An 18921-nucleotide genomic window follows, 5' to 3' on the forward strand; every position below is an offset into this window, starting at 1 on the left:
CTAATTAAAACCGTTTTTTTTTTAATTTATGTGTCACAGTATCACCTCAAAATACAAGATACGAAACATTTTCAACCGTGCAACAAAATACAAATAGTCCTACAAATACTTTTATTTTATTTCCTTCTTATTTTTGTCTAAGCTCAAGGGAGCCAGAGCAGAGGGCTTAAAGGGCCGCATGCGGCCCGAGGGCCGCGGGTTGCCAACCCCTGCTTTAGATGAAAATAAGGAGCCCCTCCCCACGCCCCTCTGAGAAACATTTGGCGGTTTTTATAGAAATGGATCAAAAAGAGAGAGAATCTTTGTTCCTGAAACTTTCAGAGTCTCTCCACAGAGGGGACACATGTTGATGTAGAAGAGACATGAAGAAGAGGGGACACATGTTGATGTAGAAGAGACATGAAGAAGAGGGGACACATGTTGATGTAGAAGAGACATGGAGAAGAGAGGACACATGTTGATGTAGAGGAGACATGGAGAAGAGGGGACACATGGTGATGTAGAGGAGACATGGAGAAGAGGGGACACATGGTGATGTAGAAGAGGGGACACATGTTGATGTAGAGGAGACATGGAGAAGAGGGGACACATGGTGATGTAGAAGAGGGGACACATGTTGATGTAGAGGAGACATTGAGAAGAGGGGACACATGTTGATGTAGAAGAGACATGGAGAAGAGGGGACACATGTTGATTTAGAAAAGTAATGGAGAAGTGGATTTCATCACAGATGGTTCTTATAGAACCGGCTCAAAGGGTACAGGACGAAAAAGGTTGGGAACCACTGAAATCATCCATCTTTGTATTGGAAGTAATTAATATTTTCTGTTCATTGAAACCATTTTAATAAAACAATATCAATACAATTATTTGTTTAAATGTCACTCAACGCTTACGCTCTATCTCAAAGCCAAATGGGAACAGGTTATGTCATATGTTGCATATTAAAAACTTGTGTAAACAGGAGGGGTTGTTCAGATGGTCTTTTGGTGGCTGACCTTAGCTTAAATACAAATAATGAACATAAAAGAAAATAGGAAAACTACAGCTGTGTAAAGTAACTAAGTAGATATACTCAGATCTTGGACATGAGTAAAAGTAGAAGTACTCAGCTCTTGGACTTGAGTGAAAAGTAGAAGTACTCAGATCTTGTACTTGAGTAAAAGTAGAAGTACTCAGATCTTGGACTTGAGTAAAAGTAGAAGTACTCAGATCTTGTACTTGAGTAAAAGTAGAAGTACTCAGATCTTGTACTTCAGTAAAAGTAGAAGTACTCAGATCTTGTACTTGAGTAAAAGTAGAAGTACTCAGACCTTGTTCTTGAGTAAAAGTAGAAGTACTCAGATCTTGTTCTTGAGTAAAAGTAGAAGTACTCAGATCTTGTTCTTGAGTAAAAGTAGAAGTACTCAGATCTTGTTCTTGAGTAAAAGTAGAAGTACTCAGATCTTGTTCTTGAGTAAAAGTAGAAGTACTCAGATCTTGTTCTTGAGTAAAAGTAGAAGTACCAGAGTGTAGTAATACTCTGTTACAGTAAAAGTCCTGCATTCAAAATGTTCCTCAAGTGAAAGTAGAAAAGTATTCTCATCAAAATATAGTGAAAGACAGTAAAAGTAGTCGTTGTGCAGATTGGTCCATTTCAGAATAATAGATATGATATGTTTTATAATGATTGATCATGAAAGTGTTCTCAGAGCTGGTAAAGGTGCAGCTAGTTTGAATGACTTTGTATACTGCAGGGTAGCTTGTGGATTTACTCCAGAGGCCTGTACTACGAAGCTGGTTCAACCTAACCTGGATATGTTTGAGTTAGCCGGTTGGTCTAATCCAAAACATACGCGCTCTCGCTAAACGGTCCTACGACGCGGGTTATCAAGTGGATCGCTCAAGCCAGCCGTGTCCTATCTAGTTAGGAGCGCGTTCACATGAAAGGGCTGGTATCTGGAGCATTCGACCAATCACAAACATGGAGAAGCGTACTGACAGCGCAGCGTCATACTTCCTGAATGAAAAGTACTATAATATTACACATATGAAGAAGTTAAACTTTAAACATCCATGACTTAAACACTTGATCCAGGATCAAAGCCACATAGCTGCACCTGCAAGGTGAATACAGCTGGTAACAGAACAAGTGTTTGAATGCGTACATGAACAGGTTTATGATATCACTGCCCCGTCTAAGACACCATCTGACTTTCATTACATTTGACTCGAGTGTTTCCTCAACTTAATGTGTTGCTTAAAATAATACTTCTGCACACAGTATGTGACACTGTGAGTGTTGCACGGCCAGATACGGCTCAGCTGACTCAGATAAGGAGATAGATGATACATTATGATGTGATATACCGCGGACTGTACTTAATGTTACTCTGATCCGGTTACTTATGTTGTGGCAGATATTTAAGTAAGCTTTCTTAACGCTAATGTTATAATAGTCAGATTGCTCTGAAGATGGGAGGTGATATTCTATTCATGTTCACGTTCACACAGTCGCTGATTTTTGCCGGCCGTCTTTCCTGCAACGGCAGCTTTTCTGTATTTCCTTTCTCCTGTAATATGACTTGATCGCTTTAAACTCCGCACACTGAGCTCTGATTGGTCAGCAGGCAGTGCTTTCACTGAGTTGAGCTCTTAGCCTGCAACCTAACCTGCTCCGGGGCAGGTTAGCCGCTCAGCATCAGTTACCATGGAGATCTAGCCTGCTAAAAAGAGAACCAGCTTCGTAGGACCGGAAAGCCCGAGTTTTCCCTGAAGAACATCCTGCTTCGTAGTACACCCCCCTAGGTGGAACTAAAGTCTGATTTAACACTTGATTATATTTCACATCATTCATCCACATCTATGAAGTAACTAAAGGGATTAAATACATGTAGTGGAGTAGAAGTAGACGATGTACCTCTGAACTGTAGTGGAGTAGAAGTACACAGTAAAGTCAAATGTAAATACTCAATTTAAGTACACGTATCTCAAATTGAACTTAAGTACAGTACTTGAGTAAATCTACTTAGTTACTTTACACCACTGTCAGAAATATAATCAACACTTAAATAACACTTTAGTTACACCTGGACTAAATTCACACGCTTCATTCATACTGATGTAAAAATACAAAAACATAAATAACTTGGCAGAATAAATAACAATATTTATTCTAAATATTTAAATTGAAAGAATAAGGAACACAGACAAATAATTGAGTCTTAAATCTTTTATTTTCCTGGAAGTCATGTAACACAGTGACTCGAGGCCACATCTCTGCAAATGTGTTTATCTTTTTTAAAGTTTCTAACAAAATTGTACAAAATGCATTTATCCTCATAACATGTTGACCATTACTTAAAATGACCTGCTGGTAACAACAACATGTAGGTTAGTAAGTGGTTCATTTATTTGATTAAATATCTATATACAGATGTTGAACTTAAAAAAGAAGCTCAAAGTGCCACCATACTCAGGAGACCAGACATGTTGTTCCTGTGTGTGTGTGTGTGTGTGTGTGTGTGTGTGTGTGTGTGTGTGTGTGTGTGTGTGTGTGTGTGTGTGTGTGTGTGTGTGTGTGTGTGTGTGTGTGTGTGTGTGTGTGTGTGTGTGTGTGTTACTGTCTGTTACTGTGTGTGTGTGTGTGTGTGTGTGTGTGTGTGTGTGTGTGTGTGTGTGCGTGTGTGCGTGTGTGCGTGTGTGTGTGTGTGTGTGTGTTACTGTCTGTTACTGTGTGTGTGTGTGTGTGTGTGTGTGTGTGTGTGTGTGTGTTACTGTCTGTTACTGTGTGTGTGTGTGTGTGTGTGTGTGTGTGTGTGTGTGTGTGTGTGTGTGTGTGTGTGTGTGTGTGTGTGTGTGTGCGTGTGTGCGTGTGTGTGTGTGTGTGTTACTGTCTGTTACTGTGTGTGTGTGTGTGTGTGTGTGTGTGTGTGTGTGTGTGTGTGTGTGTGTGTGTGTGTGTGTGTGCGTGCGTGCGTGCGTGCGTGCGTGCGTGCGTGCGTGCGTGCGTGCGTGCGTGCGTGTGTGTGTGTACGTGTGGGGGTGGGGGTGTGTGTGTGTGCGTGTGCGTGTGGGTGTGGGTGTGTGTGTGTTACTGTCTGTTACTGTGTGTGTGTGTGTGTGTGTGTGGGTGTGGGTGCGTGTGTGTGTGCGTGTGTGTGTGTGTGTGTGTGTGTGTGTGTGTGTGTGTGTGTGTGTGTGTGTGTGTGTGTGTGTGTGTGTGTGTGTGTGTGTGTGTGTGTTGTAATCTCCTGTGTAATAATGATGATTAATCTGTGTGTGTGTTTACCTGCTGACCGACAGAAAGGAGGATTAATCTATCTATAGATCTCCTCACGTCAACCTTCAGCTGCAAGTCTTCATCTTCCAGTCTGTACACATAGACAAATATAACAGTATACGAAATAAATCCAGAACGAGTTCTCCTGCGGCTTCGCTTTAGTTGAAAATATATAATCTTTGGCAAATAGGTGAATATGCGATTTTAACGTCAGAGCAATAATCCATTCCGCCTCCATTTATATGTCTTTTTTAAACAGCGTTGATTGATGAGTTTTTTTTAGAGAATAACAGGTTAAAGTAAAAACGTGTTTTTCCAACATGGTGCTATGATGTTAGAAAACACACAAAAAAGCAACCATGAAATCTAAAAATATATAAGAATATGCAAAAAAATACCCACAGCGAAAAACAAAGAGAACAAAAATGTACATATTTGTTTTTACTATATTTATATTGAATTATTTATTTTGCTGCGTGTTCGTTTGTTATGTTACATCTCTGGGTGCTAGCTATTTTTCAGATCTTTTAAAAGTTTTTATTATGCTTTAAAAATTGAAAATAAGCCTTTGGTTAAAGGGGGTTAATGACTCCTGTAGGTAAAGGCATGGTATATATAGCCAGGACATGGCCTGATGTACCTTTATCTGTAGATATTTAGTTAAATTCTCTTTCTGTGTTTCACCTTTTGCAGAATAGTTTTATGTTTAATAAATGGTTTTAATTTAGTTGAGTGTTTCCCATCTCTGCCTCTCTAATCTGGGTCTTTGCTGACTGAGAAGAAAACAGGCTTTCATGTGTGTCTGTGATTTGAGGAGGCGGGACTAAACTCACACCCAGGCCTCCTGATTGGCTGAAGGTGGGTGATGGCAGTCGGTGCTTACAAATAGACCCTCACTGATCCAGCAACACTCAGCTTCCTCTGCTACAACTCAGGTGAGTCTCTCTGAAAAACACTTTTTACATATTTTAAGTTATTTGAATCCTGAAGATTTAGGATGAGAATGTTTGTCTTTTTTCTTAAAGTAAATATAATCAAATACTGACTTAAAAACAGGAACGACTCATTATTGAAATACTTATTAATCTAAATTAAGGATCTAGTGCAATGATAAATACTTAGATTGGATGACTTAAATGTGTATATTGTAAACACAATCACAATATTTAACGTTTTAATAATAATACTCAATAAATGCTTCTGTCACATTATATTTATAGCATCATTTATAATACCTTAATCTGTTTGGCTGAAGTAATTGTTCATTTCTTTTCATTTTATATTGTAAAACACTTTTTAATATTGTTTTACAATATAAAATGAAAAGAAATGAACAATTACAATTAATTGTTTTTTTGAACTGATGTTTGTTAAAAAACGTCCCAGTCTGTGATCACTGGTAATCTTGGGTCTGAGTTTTACTAATTAAAGTAATGATCAGAAGATTAGAACTGGACTTTAATTATTTGTGTTTGTCCTAAATATATTGTATGTTGCAATGGAGGGACTACGCTGCTCGTAGTGAGCACAATAAAAGCACAGAATAAACTCTACTTTCAGAAAATACTTTTACATATCCCGAGAAAATAACACAAACTCTGTTGTGATTTTGTGTAAGCAGTGTTGAAAATAAAACGTGCGGTTTTGATGGAAATATAGTTGATTGTGTGTGTACAGTACATTGCAATACTATTTGGGCTTGCATTAAAAACCTTTTTTGTTCGTGTTTTCTCGAAAGTAGTGAAAGAAGTATGCAGATATTTAACTTAAGAGAACTAGGGCTGCAATTAACCCTCCTGTTGTGCTCGTTCCCCCCCCCCCCCCCTCCCCCCTTACTTTAGTGTTCGCAGTCAAATGTGACCGGCCCATTAACACATTAACACAAAAACACCCTTTCAAACTGTACATATTGTATCAGACTACTGATATACATGAAAAACTGCAGTAAATATACAAAGAACAGACACTGAACATGTATTGCGTGTGCCAGGTGTGATCCATGTGAGGGGATGGGCACATAAGGGGGGGGGGGGACACATCTAGTGTGTGTGTGTGTGTGTGTGTGTGTGTGTGTGTGTGTGTGTGTGTGTGTGTGTGTGTGTGTGTGTGTGTGTGTGTGTGTGTGTGTGTGTGTATTTTATCTGATCTGGATGGTTACTAATTCCTTTTCTTTATGGCGGTCCTTTTTGACCGGGAACACCATGGGTGTTACAAAGTTCACTAAATCATCCAAAATTCAATGAAAGTGGTGATCAGCCATTGTATATGTTCAAATGTCTGTGAAGGATTTCATGAAGCCTTAATGCAATCGAAAGTAAAACAAAAAAGTTATGATTGCTGAAAGTAGTGAATCGGTCAGATTTGACCCGAAGACCACAGGAGGGTTCAATGAAAGTAGTAAATCGGTCAGATTTAGAAAGTAGTAATGCCCCCGTGTGGAAATACTCAGTTACAAGTAAAAGTCCTTCCGCCACGATCTGTCGTTGTTTTCCTGTGTTTTATTTCTGCCACGGTTACAGAGCAGAGTACTTAGGACACAAATGCAAAGACAGTTTCTTTAATTGTTAATATTGTCCTTTATTGGCAGAGCTGGGCCAGGCCATACAAGGCAAAGCACCAAAACATAATCTCTCTCCGACAATAGCCGTCCAAATATCATCAAGGGTCTGAAAACAAGTGAGAGACGAGCAGAACTTAAATACCAGCAAGGCTAGTAATCACAAAGACAAGACACAGGTGGGGAGGGAGGTGAACCACAGGAGCACCAGGTGAACACAATCAGGTCATCAAACAGGAGGGAAACAGGAAGCAACCACGGACTAAAGAACACCTTTCAAAATAAAACAGGAAAACAGCCAGACCGCGACACTTCAAAATAAAACACAGACAGATCTTGAACACCTTCATTCAAAAACATTCTAAATATAAAAGCATGAGAGAAACTTGTACTCAAGAGTGAATGTAGTCAAACGCTAAAATATAAATGTATATATACGTAGAGAAAATATTGTGGTCATAGTTTGATTTGCACGGGGGTGTTTCCACATGCAAGATTCATGTACATTCAGACGTTGAACAATAAAGGGTTTATTCTGGTTTTAAAGGATCGTGTAAAATAACTGCTGATTGTCGGGGTGTCAGAGCCTCCGTCTGATATCAACCACGTTCAGGTTACAGGCTCTGCATACAGCCCCACTTCTTGTTAAACATGTGTAGTTTAGTTAAAGGGGACCTATCATACAAAATGCACTTGTGTACGTCTTCTCTACATGAACATGTGTCCCCGGTGTTCCAGGGAACTCACCAAGTGTCAGAAAACACAACCCTCTCTATTTCCCTCCATACCCAAATCTCTAAAAACGGGGCTGCAACAGATCTGATACAGACTGATCCAGATTTGAACAATGTCCTGACGTCAGGACGGTGGCGCGACGGCTATTGGTCAATTCTCCATCTGTCAGGGGAATGGGGGGTTGGGCCACGAACGTGTCTGTTCACACGAGACCGCTCAAAAGCACTGGAGACGCTGTAGTACATATGCCAGGCCTGTAAGTGGCGCTGTAGTCTGCCACAAAAGCAGCGAAGAAGACTTCTCACAGATTCAGCCCCTGCAAAAACAGGGCTAAAAAAGAGCAAATAGAGCGAAATGAGGCTAAAATGCATGATCTGTTTGGTATTCTGAAAAACAAACTTCACAGACATGTTAGGTATGGCCCTACAATATATTATTCAAATATAGCGTGATAGGTCCACTTTAAGGTGTGTTAGTGTATAACTTGTTTAAGTACATTATGGACAACCTCCTGACTTCATCTTACGCCGGAGCATTTTGCTGTCATTGCTACAGGCCTTTGACTTATTGTATCACTGAAAAGTGAGAGTACTAAATCATGCATAACAGTGCTAAATGCATGAAATCAATGACTACATGCTTGTCTCTTTCTTTTCCCCAGGCATCGCTCACCCTCTGCCCTCGATCAGCTCCAACATGAGCCCAAAGAATGTGGTTTTCAAGAAGATTTGCAGTGACAAGTCGGTCAGTGAAACATCTGAAATGTGTATTTATATAATCATCTGAATGAGGTTTGGGAAAGTAGTTTTTCACCTAGAGAAATGTGTCTGATAAAAACAGTGAGAGAGTAAAGCAGGTACTGTACAACATGAAACATAAAGCATGTGGGCAATAAAAGTGATGAAAACAAGAACACAGGAACTGATTGATTGATAATCGTTAGATGGTAGTTCAGTCCCAAAGCCTCTCCTCCAGTCCGGCTTCACGACCAGTCTCATTAGCACAGCATCCTTCAACATTATATACAACTCCTTTTACCCATAACTCTTCTGTCGCAAAGCAACACGTCTTTCAAGGACTTCTTTACCTTTCTTTTAAAACATACCGTTAATGGTGTTTGTTAAAGGAGACCTTCTGGAACTACAGTTAAATTTCTGCAGTTACAAACAAACAAAAGGCCCTCGATACATTACCTTTGAGCTGTTATACTCATGCTTGTTTGATAGTGAAGGATGTAGACTCCAGATCAGTTAATGTTGGCTCTGAGTGACGTTTTGCAGATCAGCTGCACATCTACGTGAGAAGAACTGAGTGTGGTTAACGGCTTTTTGTCAGATTACAAACAACGTTGATCTCTAACTTCTGTTACTTCCCTCAGATGTTTACAGCACTAAAGTCATGCTGTTAGTGTGTGCAGATCATAGAGTCCTGGAACCGGAAATGTTGAGTACCCCCAAGTTTTATTTTAGAAATGTATAAAACGGGTCTCCGGCACATAGAAATCAGGGTTATTGAGAATGCTGAGTCCATTTCTGATCAAACATGGGAGTTTTAACCAGAAAGTGGCCATATTTCTTTTTTTTAGGGGACTCTGGATCATCTGGATTGGACAGATTGCTTATTTATATGAAACTAACTTGTCCACAGTAGAGGTAATAATGAACATCTTGTGCTCTCTGTATCCAATGGTCCCAACACTACTCATAGTGGTCAGAATCAGCCCAAACATGGACAAAACATTAAAACAGACATATTTGATCCTGAAATGTCAGAAATGGACTCAGCGCCCTCAATAACCTCCAAAACAGCCACGCCATTTGTTAAACCATTGTCTGCGTATGCCAATGAACGCACCTTATGCTAATTGTACAAAGTGCCGAACATATGCAGGTTGGCATCCGGCAGTTGAGGACCCGCACTTTACATTTCTAACATAAAACTTTGGTGTACTCAACATTTCCGTGTTCATTGTGCAGATTACTAGACGACTATGTTGTAATGTTTTACATCTACAGACAAGCACCTTTTCAAATGGCTGATTAAGTTCTTCGCGAAAGAGGATGTTATTGACATACAGATTGTTCCAGTTCTTCAGTCAGTGGTTATATAACTGATTTATGAGGTTTAGTACTAAGTGATAGGGATCTGCCACACAATCCCTTAAAAACATTGAGTGTGATGGTCGAAAGATTGGGTTGTAAAAGATGGTTCAGTTTATTGCTGGATTCTTTGCTGTTTGTAAATACTTTTGCCGTTAATATGTGGTCCTTCTTTATCTCGTTAGGTCGGAGTCTACATGGGGAGAAGAGACTTTGTGGACCATGTGGATTCTGTGGATCCAGTGGGTGAGTTTCTCAATAACAACATCACTCATTCATCCGTCGTCAGGTTAAATCTGCCCCTCCATTTATATTCTAATATTACTAAAGCTATATATATTCAATGTTAGCTGCTCAGTGCCATGTCACAGTTAAATAAACCCCTTTTTATTCAGAGCATGTCTAACGGTAAAATGTAAACATACTGTTTGATTGTTCTTATTCAGTATATATGCAGAACATCTGGAATCACAATTAGGCTCTGATTGTGTTTTTTCTCATTTTTATTTAAGTGTATTCTAGTCAGACACACTTTTGTGTACTGAGCACACACAATTTATTAAAAGCAAAAATAGTTTGGGTGTTTCTCAATGTCGAGGACGCTTCCTTGGTAGGACATGTCTTCCGAGTCAGGTCCTTCAGAAGCGAGGCAAGAATCCTTCCTGGCATTCGGAGAACGTTGAATGGAACAGGCTAGCAAGTGTGCTGGTGTGCATCAGATGAGAGGCCCCGCCTTACATTTTCAAGATTTTGGAAATTGGTCCGTGCGCAAAGCATTGTGGGGATCTTAAGATTGCGGAGGATACACATGTGCAGGTTCTTATTATACATCCATGATGTGCAGCCTCGAAATTTCCCGCAACGAAGGACGCCGACCTCGGTAGAATTCCAAGCATCCTGGATATTGGAACAGTCCTTCGGCGGCACTCGATGACGTAGCATCCTTGAAATAGTGGCTCTGGAGCAGCTTTCCTCGACATTGAGAAACACCCAACGTCTAGTAAATATCTACAAATATTATCTTTTTTTTAATCTTTATTCTCTCAATTTTTCTTTTCTCTCAACCATTTGACATATAATGTGAAATGACTGAACCTGTAAATAACACTAATGAATATATCAGTGAAGTTTTCTGATTAATATCATGACATCCAAGTGTTATTGTTTATAAAAACAGTAATGCATTTTATTTGTGTAGCACTTTGTGAACACAGTCACGATGTAAGAAGTTGTGGGAAACATTTTGATTATCCATGTAACTACGTTTAAAAGTACTGCTCCATCTTTATCACCTCATGACCTTTGAATGTTTTCTACCACCAGATGGCGTCATCCTCATCGATCCTCAGGCTCTGCAGGGGAGGAAAGGTCAGTACCAAAACACAAGCAATAACACAGGAAGTAGATCTCAGGACAGGGTTCACCTCACACATATTCTAAAACCAAACAGAGTCCACTTCAGAGGTGTAAAGTAACTAAGTAGATTTACTCAAGTGCAGTACTTAAGTACAAATTGAGGTATTTTACTTTACTTGAGTATTTCCATGTTAAGCTACTGTGTACTTCTACCCCACTACAGTTCAGAGGTACATGGTGTACTTCTCCTCCACTACATGTATTTAATCCCTTTAGTTACTTCTCAGATGTGGATGAATGATGTGAAATCTAACCAAGTGTTAAATCAGACTTTAGTTCCACCTGGAGTAAATCCACCAGCTACCCTGCAGCATACAAAGTCATTCAGACTAGCTGCACCTTCACCAGCTTTGAGAACACTTTCATGATCAATCATTATAAAACATATCATATCTATTATTCTGAAATGGACCAATCTGCACAACGACTACTTTTACTGTCTTTCACTATATTTTGATGAGAATACTTTTCTACTTTCACTTGAGGAACATTTTGAATGCAGGACCTTTACTGTAACAGAGTATTCCTACACTCTAGTACTTCTACTTTTACTGAAGTACATGATCTGAGTACTTCTACTTTTACTCAAGTACAAGATCTGAGTACTTCTACTTTTACTCAAGTACAAGATCTGAGTACTTCCACTTTTACTCAAGTACAAGATCTGAGTACTTCTACTTTTACTCAAGAACAAGATCTGAGTACTTCTACTTTTACTCAACTACAAGATCTGAGTACTTCTACTTTTACTGAAGTACATGATCTGAGTACTTCTACTTTTACTCAAGTACAAGATCTGAGTACTTCTACTTTTACTCAACTACAAGATCTGAGTACTTCTACTTTTACTCAAGTAATACATCTGAGTACTTCTCCCTCCTCTTGTTCCTCCTCTGCCCTCAGTGTTCGTCTCCCTGTCCTGCACCTTTCGATACGGCCAGGATGATGTGTCAGTTTTGGGGGTGGCTATCCGGCGGGAGCTGCACGTGTCCAGCCGGCAGGTTTACCCCCCGCTGCAGGACCGCGAGAGCTGCATCCACAGCCGCATGCAGGCCAAGCTGCTGGAGAAGCTGGGAGACAACGCATACCCCTTCTTCTTCGAGGTACATTGTGGTGGAGAACAGTGATGTTACGTTCACGAACGATCCGATTCTTTTGAACGGGAACCGACTCGTACTTGGTGAGAGCCGTTGTTGCGCCCACTAGAATGGTTTATATGTTTTTGTTACTTTGAACAGTAGATGGCGTAATGGGCAACAACATATATAACTGGTCTCCTGGCACAGGTGCATTGATTGTGACTGGGAGAGCAATAGTTTGTTGACCTTGTCTATCGTGTCTGTGAACTGTTTTCCTTTGTAAATAAAATATATTGAAAAGCTAAAACTTCGTCGTACATGGAAATTGCAAGCGTCCAATTTGTTTAGCCAATCCCAGGTGATATTGAGTGGCAATAGTCACCACAGCCGTTCTTTTTATCGTTGGTTCACTGCCTGCCATAAATCCACTCGCCTTTAAAGCAACTTGCTCTCCTGAATGCAAATGTGCCGTAGATGATGTCTTAACGCACGCTGCTTGAGCAGTAGCTTGGCTGGCTGAGAGATGGAGCAATCTATACATTTCTCTGTGAGTAAAAGTAGATTCCTGGCAATACAGTCGATCATTATCCTGGTGATTATTTCGCAGATAAACGTATTAGCCCCGCCCCTTAAAACAAAAACGTCTCCTTTGAACGGCTCTCGGAAAGGAAAGGAAAGGAGCCATAAGATCCGGCTCCCTTCAAAGAGCCGTAACTCCCATCACTAGTGCAGAGACCTCATAGGAATACAGATTCAAGTTTCAAGGCTTTTATTGCCATGTGTCCATAGCAACAGAGTAGATATGATAATGCAATGCTCAGGTCCCAGGCGCCTCCAACAGAGCAACACAATAAGACAGATCAAATAGTGGATGTGTTGTCTCCTCAGCTCCCGGACAACCTGCCTTGCTCGGTGATGCTGCAGCCGGGGCCGAAAGACTCAGGAAAGGTAAGAGCTGCCAGGGAATCAAACCTTCACTGATGAAGTGAGCATGTCACGGGGGGTGACGCCTGGTTCTCTTCTTCCGCAGCAATGTTGCGTGGAGTTTGAGATCAAAGCCTTCAGCGCTGAGAGCCAGGACGCTAAAGTCCGCAAACGGTAGGATGTTTTTTATTTCTGTTTATTTAAAGTTCACCTCTTCCTCATGTCTCTTATACATCAACATGTGTCCCCTCTTCTTCATGTCTCTTCTACATCAACATGTGTCCCCTCTTCTTCATGTCTCTTCTACATCAACATGTGTCCCCTCTTCTTCATGTCTCTTCTACATCAACATGTGTCCCCTCTTCTTCATATCTCTTCTACATCAACATGTGTCCCCTCTTCTTCATGTCTCTTCTACATCAACATGTGTCCCCTCTTCCTCATGTCTCTTCTACATCAACATGTGTCCCCTCTTCTTCATGTCTCTTCTACATCAACATGTGTCCCCTCTTCTTCATGTCTCTTCTACATCAACATGTGTCCCCTCTTCTTCATGTCTCTTCTACATCAACATGTGTCCCCTTTTCTCCATGTCTCTTCTACATCAACATGTGTCCCCTCTTCTTCATGTCTCTTCTACATCAACATGTGTCCCCTCTTCTTCATGTCTCTTCTACATCAACATGTGTCCCCTCTTCTTCATGTCTCTTCTACATCAACATGTGTCCCCTCTTCTTCATGTCTCTTCTACATCAACATGTGTCCCCACTTCTTCATGTCTCTTCTACATCAACATGTGTCCCCTCTTCTTCATGTCTCTTCTACATCAACATGTGTCCCCTCTTCTTCATGTCTCTTCTACATCAACATGTGTCCCCTCTTCTTCATGTCTCTCCTACATCAACATGTGTCCCCTCTTCTTCATGTCTCTTCTACATCAACATGTGTCCCCTCTTCTTCATGTCTCTTCTACATCAACATGTGTCCCCTCTTCTTCATGTCTCTTCTACATCAACATGTGTCCCCTCTTCCTCATGTCTCTTCTACATCAACATGTGTCCCCTTTTCTCCATGTCTCTTCTACATCAACATGTGTCCCCTCTTCTTCATGTCTCTTCTACATCAACATGTGTCCCCTCTTCTTCATGTCTCTTCTACATCAACATGTGTCCCCTCTTCTTCATGTCTCTTCTACATCAACATGTGTCCCCTCTTCCTCATGTCTCTTCTACATCAACATGTGTCCCCTTTTCTCCATGTCTCTTCTACATCAACATGTGTCCCCTCTTCTTCATGTCTCTTCTACATCAACATGTGTCCCCTCTTCTCCATGTCTCTTCTACATCAACATGTGTCCCCTCTTCCTCATGTCTCTTCTACATCAACATGTGTCCCCTCTTCCTCATGTCTCTTCTACATCAACATGTGTCCCCTCTTCTCCATGTCTCTTCTAAATCAACATGTGTCCCCTCTTCTTCATGTCTCTTCTACATCAACATGTGTCCCCTCTTCTTCATGTCTCTTCTACATCAACATGTGTCCCCTCTTCTTCATGTCTCTTCTACATTAACATGTGTCCCCTCTTCTTCATGTCTCTTCTACATCAACATGTGTCCCCTCTTCTTCATGTCTCTTCTACATCAACATGTGTCCCCTCTTCTTCATGTCTCTTCTACATCAACATGTGTCCCCTCTTTTTCATGTCTCTTCTCCATCAACATGTTTCCCCTCTTCTTCATGTCTCTTCTACATCAACATGTGTCCCCTCTTCTTCATGTCTCCTCTACATCAACATGTGTCCCCTCTTCCTCATGTCTCTTCTCCATCACCATGTGTCCCCTCTTCTTCATGTCTCTTCTACATCAACATGTGTCCCCTCTTCTTCATGTCTCTTCTACATCAACATGTGTCCCCTCTTCTTCATGTCTCTTCTAAATCAACATGTGTCCCCTCTTCTTCATGTCTCTTCTACATCAACATGTGTCCCCTCTTCTCCATGTCTCTTCTAAATCAACATGTGTCCCCTCTTCTTCATGTCTCTTCTACATCAACATGTGTCCCCTCTTCTTCATGTCTCTTCTACATCAACATGTGTCCCCTCTTCTTCATGTCTCTTCTACATTAACATGTGTCCCCTCTTCTTCATGTCTCTTCTACATCAACATGTGTCCCCTCTTCTTCATGTCTCTTCTACATCAACATGTGTCCCCTCTTCTTCATGTCTCTTCTACATCAACATGTGTCCCCTCTTTTTCATGTCTCTTCTCCATCAACATGTTTCCCCTCTTCTTCATGTCTCTTCTACATCAACATGTGTCCCCTCTTCTTCATGTCTCCTCTACATCAACATGTGTCCCCTCTTCCTCATGTCTCTTCTCCATCACCATGTGTCCCCTCTTCTTCATGTCTCTTCTACATCAACATGTGTCCCCTCTTCTTCATGTCTCTTCTACATCAACATGTGTCCCCTCTTCTTCATGTCTCTTCTACATCAACATGTGTCCCCTCTTTTTCATGTCTCTTCTCCATCAACATGTTTCCCCTCTTCTTCATGTCTCTTCTACATCAACATGTGTCCCCTCTTCTTCATGTCTCCTCTACATCAACATGTGTCCCCTCTTCCTCATGTCTCTTCTCCATCACCATGTGTCCCCTCTTCTTCATGTCTCTTCTACATAAACATGTGTCCCCTCTTCTCCATGTCTCTTCTACATCAACATGTGTCCCCTCTTCTTCATGTCTCTTCTACATCAACATGTGTCCCCTCTTCTTCATGTCTCTTCTACATCAACATGTGTCCCCTCTTCTTCATGTCTCTTCTACATCAACATGTGTCCCCTCTTCTTCATGTCTCTTCTACATCAACATGTGTCCCCTCTTCTTCATGTCTCTTCTACATCAACATGTGTCCCCTCTTCTTCATGTCTCTTCTACATCAACATGTGTCCCCTCTTCTTCATGTCTCTTCTACATCAACATGTGTCCCCTCTGTAGAAAGAGACTCTGAAAGTTTCAGGAACAAAGATTCTCTCTCTTTTTGATCCATTTCTATAAAAACCTGTCTGAAAATGAGCTGATCAGATTTTGGCCACTTTCTTTCTTTCTTTATTCTTTATTTCGAACAGATAAAAAAATAACAAATTAAAAAATAACAAATGTGAAAAACAGAATACCGCATTCTTAAAATACAGTATTTATCCACATTCATGGTAATATTTGTATATTCAACAAAAAAGTCTTCATATTAATAATAATAATAAATCATATTTGTCCGAAAGGGAGTAGGAGGAAGCAAATGCTTATTAATTCCCAGCCCTTACTTTATCAATGATTGTCCTTTAAATCATTATGCAAGTTATTCCTACATACATTTACATTTATACATATACAATCATTTCTCATAGTTTTTCAAAAAAGTGTTTCCGTACATCCTTTTAAACTGAATTATGCTTGTGCTTTGTTTTAACTCCTGCTGAAACAGAGGGGATTATGGGTAATGCTGCAATGATCTGTTTTGGTGTTTCAGCCAATCAGAGACAGGCTCTGGATATATCTGAGACCTGTGACATATTGATGAAAGACAGTAGGGGACCTTTAAAGCACTGAAACAAACAAAGTTAAAAAGATGAGGCTTTCCTTTACACTTGAACGATGCAGAAACCGTTCTGTCTTTGAAAGGTTGTTTTCCTTTATTCCCTTATCCCAACAGGGAATTGTGCAATAATTATAATCAATAAACATCAGAATCAGAATACCTTAGTCCCACAGACGGGACATTTACGTTGTTACAGCAGAAAAGAGACAAAGACAGCTTAAAGTTACCTAGAAAGCATAAAAAAGTATTAAAGTTAAAACAATTGACAAAATACACATCCTGTCTTTCAATTCAAGCCACTAGACTCCATTAACACAATCAGTCATTTCACTTTAATGATTATGTATGAAACAGACTTGATTCAAACGCCACATAAAGAAAGAAAAACTCTTTCCACTTTCCATCCATCCATCACTCTGTTTGAGAGTCTGAAAGAGAGACAGCATCAGGACTGAATCCTCTGCAGTTAGAACGCCTGCTTTCATGCACTTATTAAAACCCTGGCAGGCTCCAGCTGTCCAAAACTGTGCTGCTGGGGTACTCACACACACGAAGCCATGGCAGCACCCCACTCCCACCCTCATCCACCTCCACTGGCTGCCGGTCAAGTCCCGCATATCATTCAAAAATCCTCCTCCTTACCTACAAGTCCCTCCGCCCATGCCCCCCAGTACCTATCGGACGTCCTTCGCCCACATGCCCCACCCCGGAACCTGCGGTCTTCAGGCAGCCCCCCCCCCCCCCCCCCTCTGGAACGCTCTCCCCGCGGAGATCCGCAACACCCCCACGCTCGACGCCTTCAAATGGGCCCTCAAGACCCATCTGTTCACTAAGGCCTTTGGCCCCTAATCGATCTGTTGTGTTGTCTGACTCCCTTTTGTTTTGTTATGTTTGTTTTGCCCTGTTCTTCCTTGCAAAGCGACCTTGGGTCTCATGAAAGGCGCTATATAAATCCAAGCTATGGTCAGACCCTTGGGGGGACCGATCACTGAGGGAGGCGATATTCATGTCCTTTTGAAGCACATATAATAATAGGTTAGCGCATAAGAGATAATGAATTAGGTAACTGCATACTTTTTAAACTGTCACTCTTAGTATGAGTTGAATTCAGAGCCATTATTACCAGCTGCTAAAGCAACGCTGGTCTTGTTTTCGCCTATTGAGTCTGCATGTGTGTGTCGTCATGGCAACGTGGTCCTGAAGACACACAGAGGTGGCTTTGAGTACTTTGCCTAGTGCTTAAATGCATGTGGACACATTTGGTCAATCACAACCGTGCAAGTTTTACTGTACCTCCTCATCTTTTTTGCAGGTTCCATACAATATGTGAGCTGGTTAAGTGAAGAGCAGAAGCCACTTTTCAAATGAGGCATTATTATTATTATTATTTTGTTGAAAGAAGGAAGGATATGAATCTACTTGTGTTCTATGTTTTCGATATGTCGCGCTGCTCTGTCGACAGGAGCACGGTGGCGCTGATGATCCGGAAGGTGCAGTACGCTCCGGACAGCGAGGTGGCGGCGCAGTCTGTGGAAATCAGCAAGGAGTTCGCCATGTCGGACAAACCGCTGCACGTCAAGGCCAGCCTGGACAAAGAGGTGGCTTCACATTATTATCTTCAGCTGCACGGGCAAAGCACCTTTCAGAGCTCATTTCTAACCCAGCCGCTGCATCTAGAGACGCAGTGGAACAAGTCTCTCAGCGCGGCCGCTCATTACACTCGAATAGCTCAGTAAATCAAATGAAACCCAGTGGCTTCATTCGGTAATACCACAAGGTGCCCTTTATACACTTACATTGGATAACTATTTTATAACCAAGTGAATATACCTGCAGGTCCCTTGTTGTTCTGTGTTTGCACTTATTGTTCGTCTCGTTAGATAAACGTCAGCTAATCTACATTTTGATTTGATCAGAATTCAGTTCATTTCCAAGTAGCTTTTCACATACAAGGAACCTGCTTTGGTGTGTTGGTGCACAAAATGTGGAATACTTACAATCACATGTTTTCTTTAGAATAGTATATTTAAATAATACTATTCTACAATACATACAAAGGCAACCATATTCAAGTTAGGGTTAGGGTTAGGAAACACCGTTATACGAATGCCGTTTGCCTCCATGAGACAGGGGAGTGAGAGGAGAGGAAATATCTAGGACAACTAGAACAAAACCAAAGGGCCATATATGAAACTACAATTCAGTCTTAAAGGGGACCTATCATGCAAAATGCACTTTGTGATGTCTTTTCTACA

General features: G+C 41.0%; 2 protein-coding genes across 7 annotated transcripts in view; both read left to right on the forward strand.

Annotated features, from left to right (window-relative positions):
• The window catches only part of LOC307018670 (S-arrestin-like), a 63378-nt gene extending 44785 nt beyond the window's left edge, over window positions 1-18593 (forward strand). The window contains exons 2-9 of one of the 6 annotated variants that reach the window (XM_079649023.1): window positions 5079-5196; window positions 8215-8297; window positions 9838-9898; window positions 10976-11020; window positions 11972-12171; window positions 13036-13095; window positions 13178-13245; window positions 18129-18592. In XM_079649023.1, coding sequence (XP_079505149.1) covers window positions 8250-8297; window positions 9838-9898; window positions 10976-11020; window positions 11972-12171; window positions 13036-13095; window positions 13178-13245; window positions 18129-18402 — 756 coding nt within the window. In that variant the 5' untranslated portion in view covers window positions 5079-5196; window positions 8215-8249 and the 3' untranslated portion in view covers window positions 18403-18592. Of the gene's footprint in view, window positions 1-4092; window positions 5197-5613; window positions 8298-9837; window positions 9899-10975; window positions 11021-11971; window positions 12172-13035; window positions 13096-13177; window positions 13246-18128 lie in introns of those variants that run through there. The other 5 variants (XM_079649022.1, XM_079649021.1, XM_079649020.1 and 2 more) reach the window with 5 other exon arrangements.
• A 179-nt stretch (window positions 18594-18772) lies between these two features.
• Window positions 18773-18921, forward strand: part of LOC307019992 (S-arrestin-like) — a gene marked incomplete at its 5' end in the record, with an annotated part of 4502 nt that continues 4353 nt past the window's right edge. Inside the window, one exon of the mRNA XM_079651086.1 lies at window positions 18773-18777. Coding sequence (XP_079507212.1) covers window positions 18773-18777 — 5 coding nt within the window. The remainder of the gene's footprint in view (window positions 18778-18921) is intronic.

Source organism: Notothenia rossii (genome assembly GCF_949606895.1).
Source record: "Notothenia rossii genome assembly, chromosome: 9".
Classification (NCBI taxonomy): domain Eukaryota; kingdom Metazoa; phylum Chordata; class Actinopteri; order Perciformes; family Nototheniidae; genus Notothenia; species Notothenia rossii.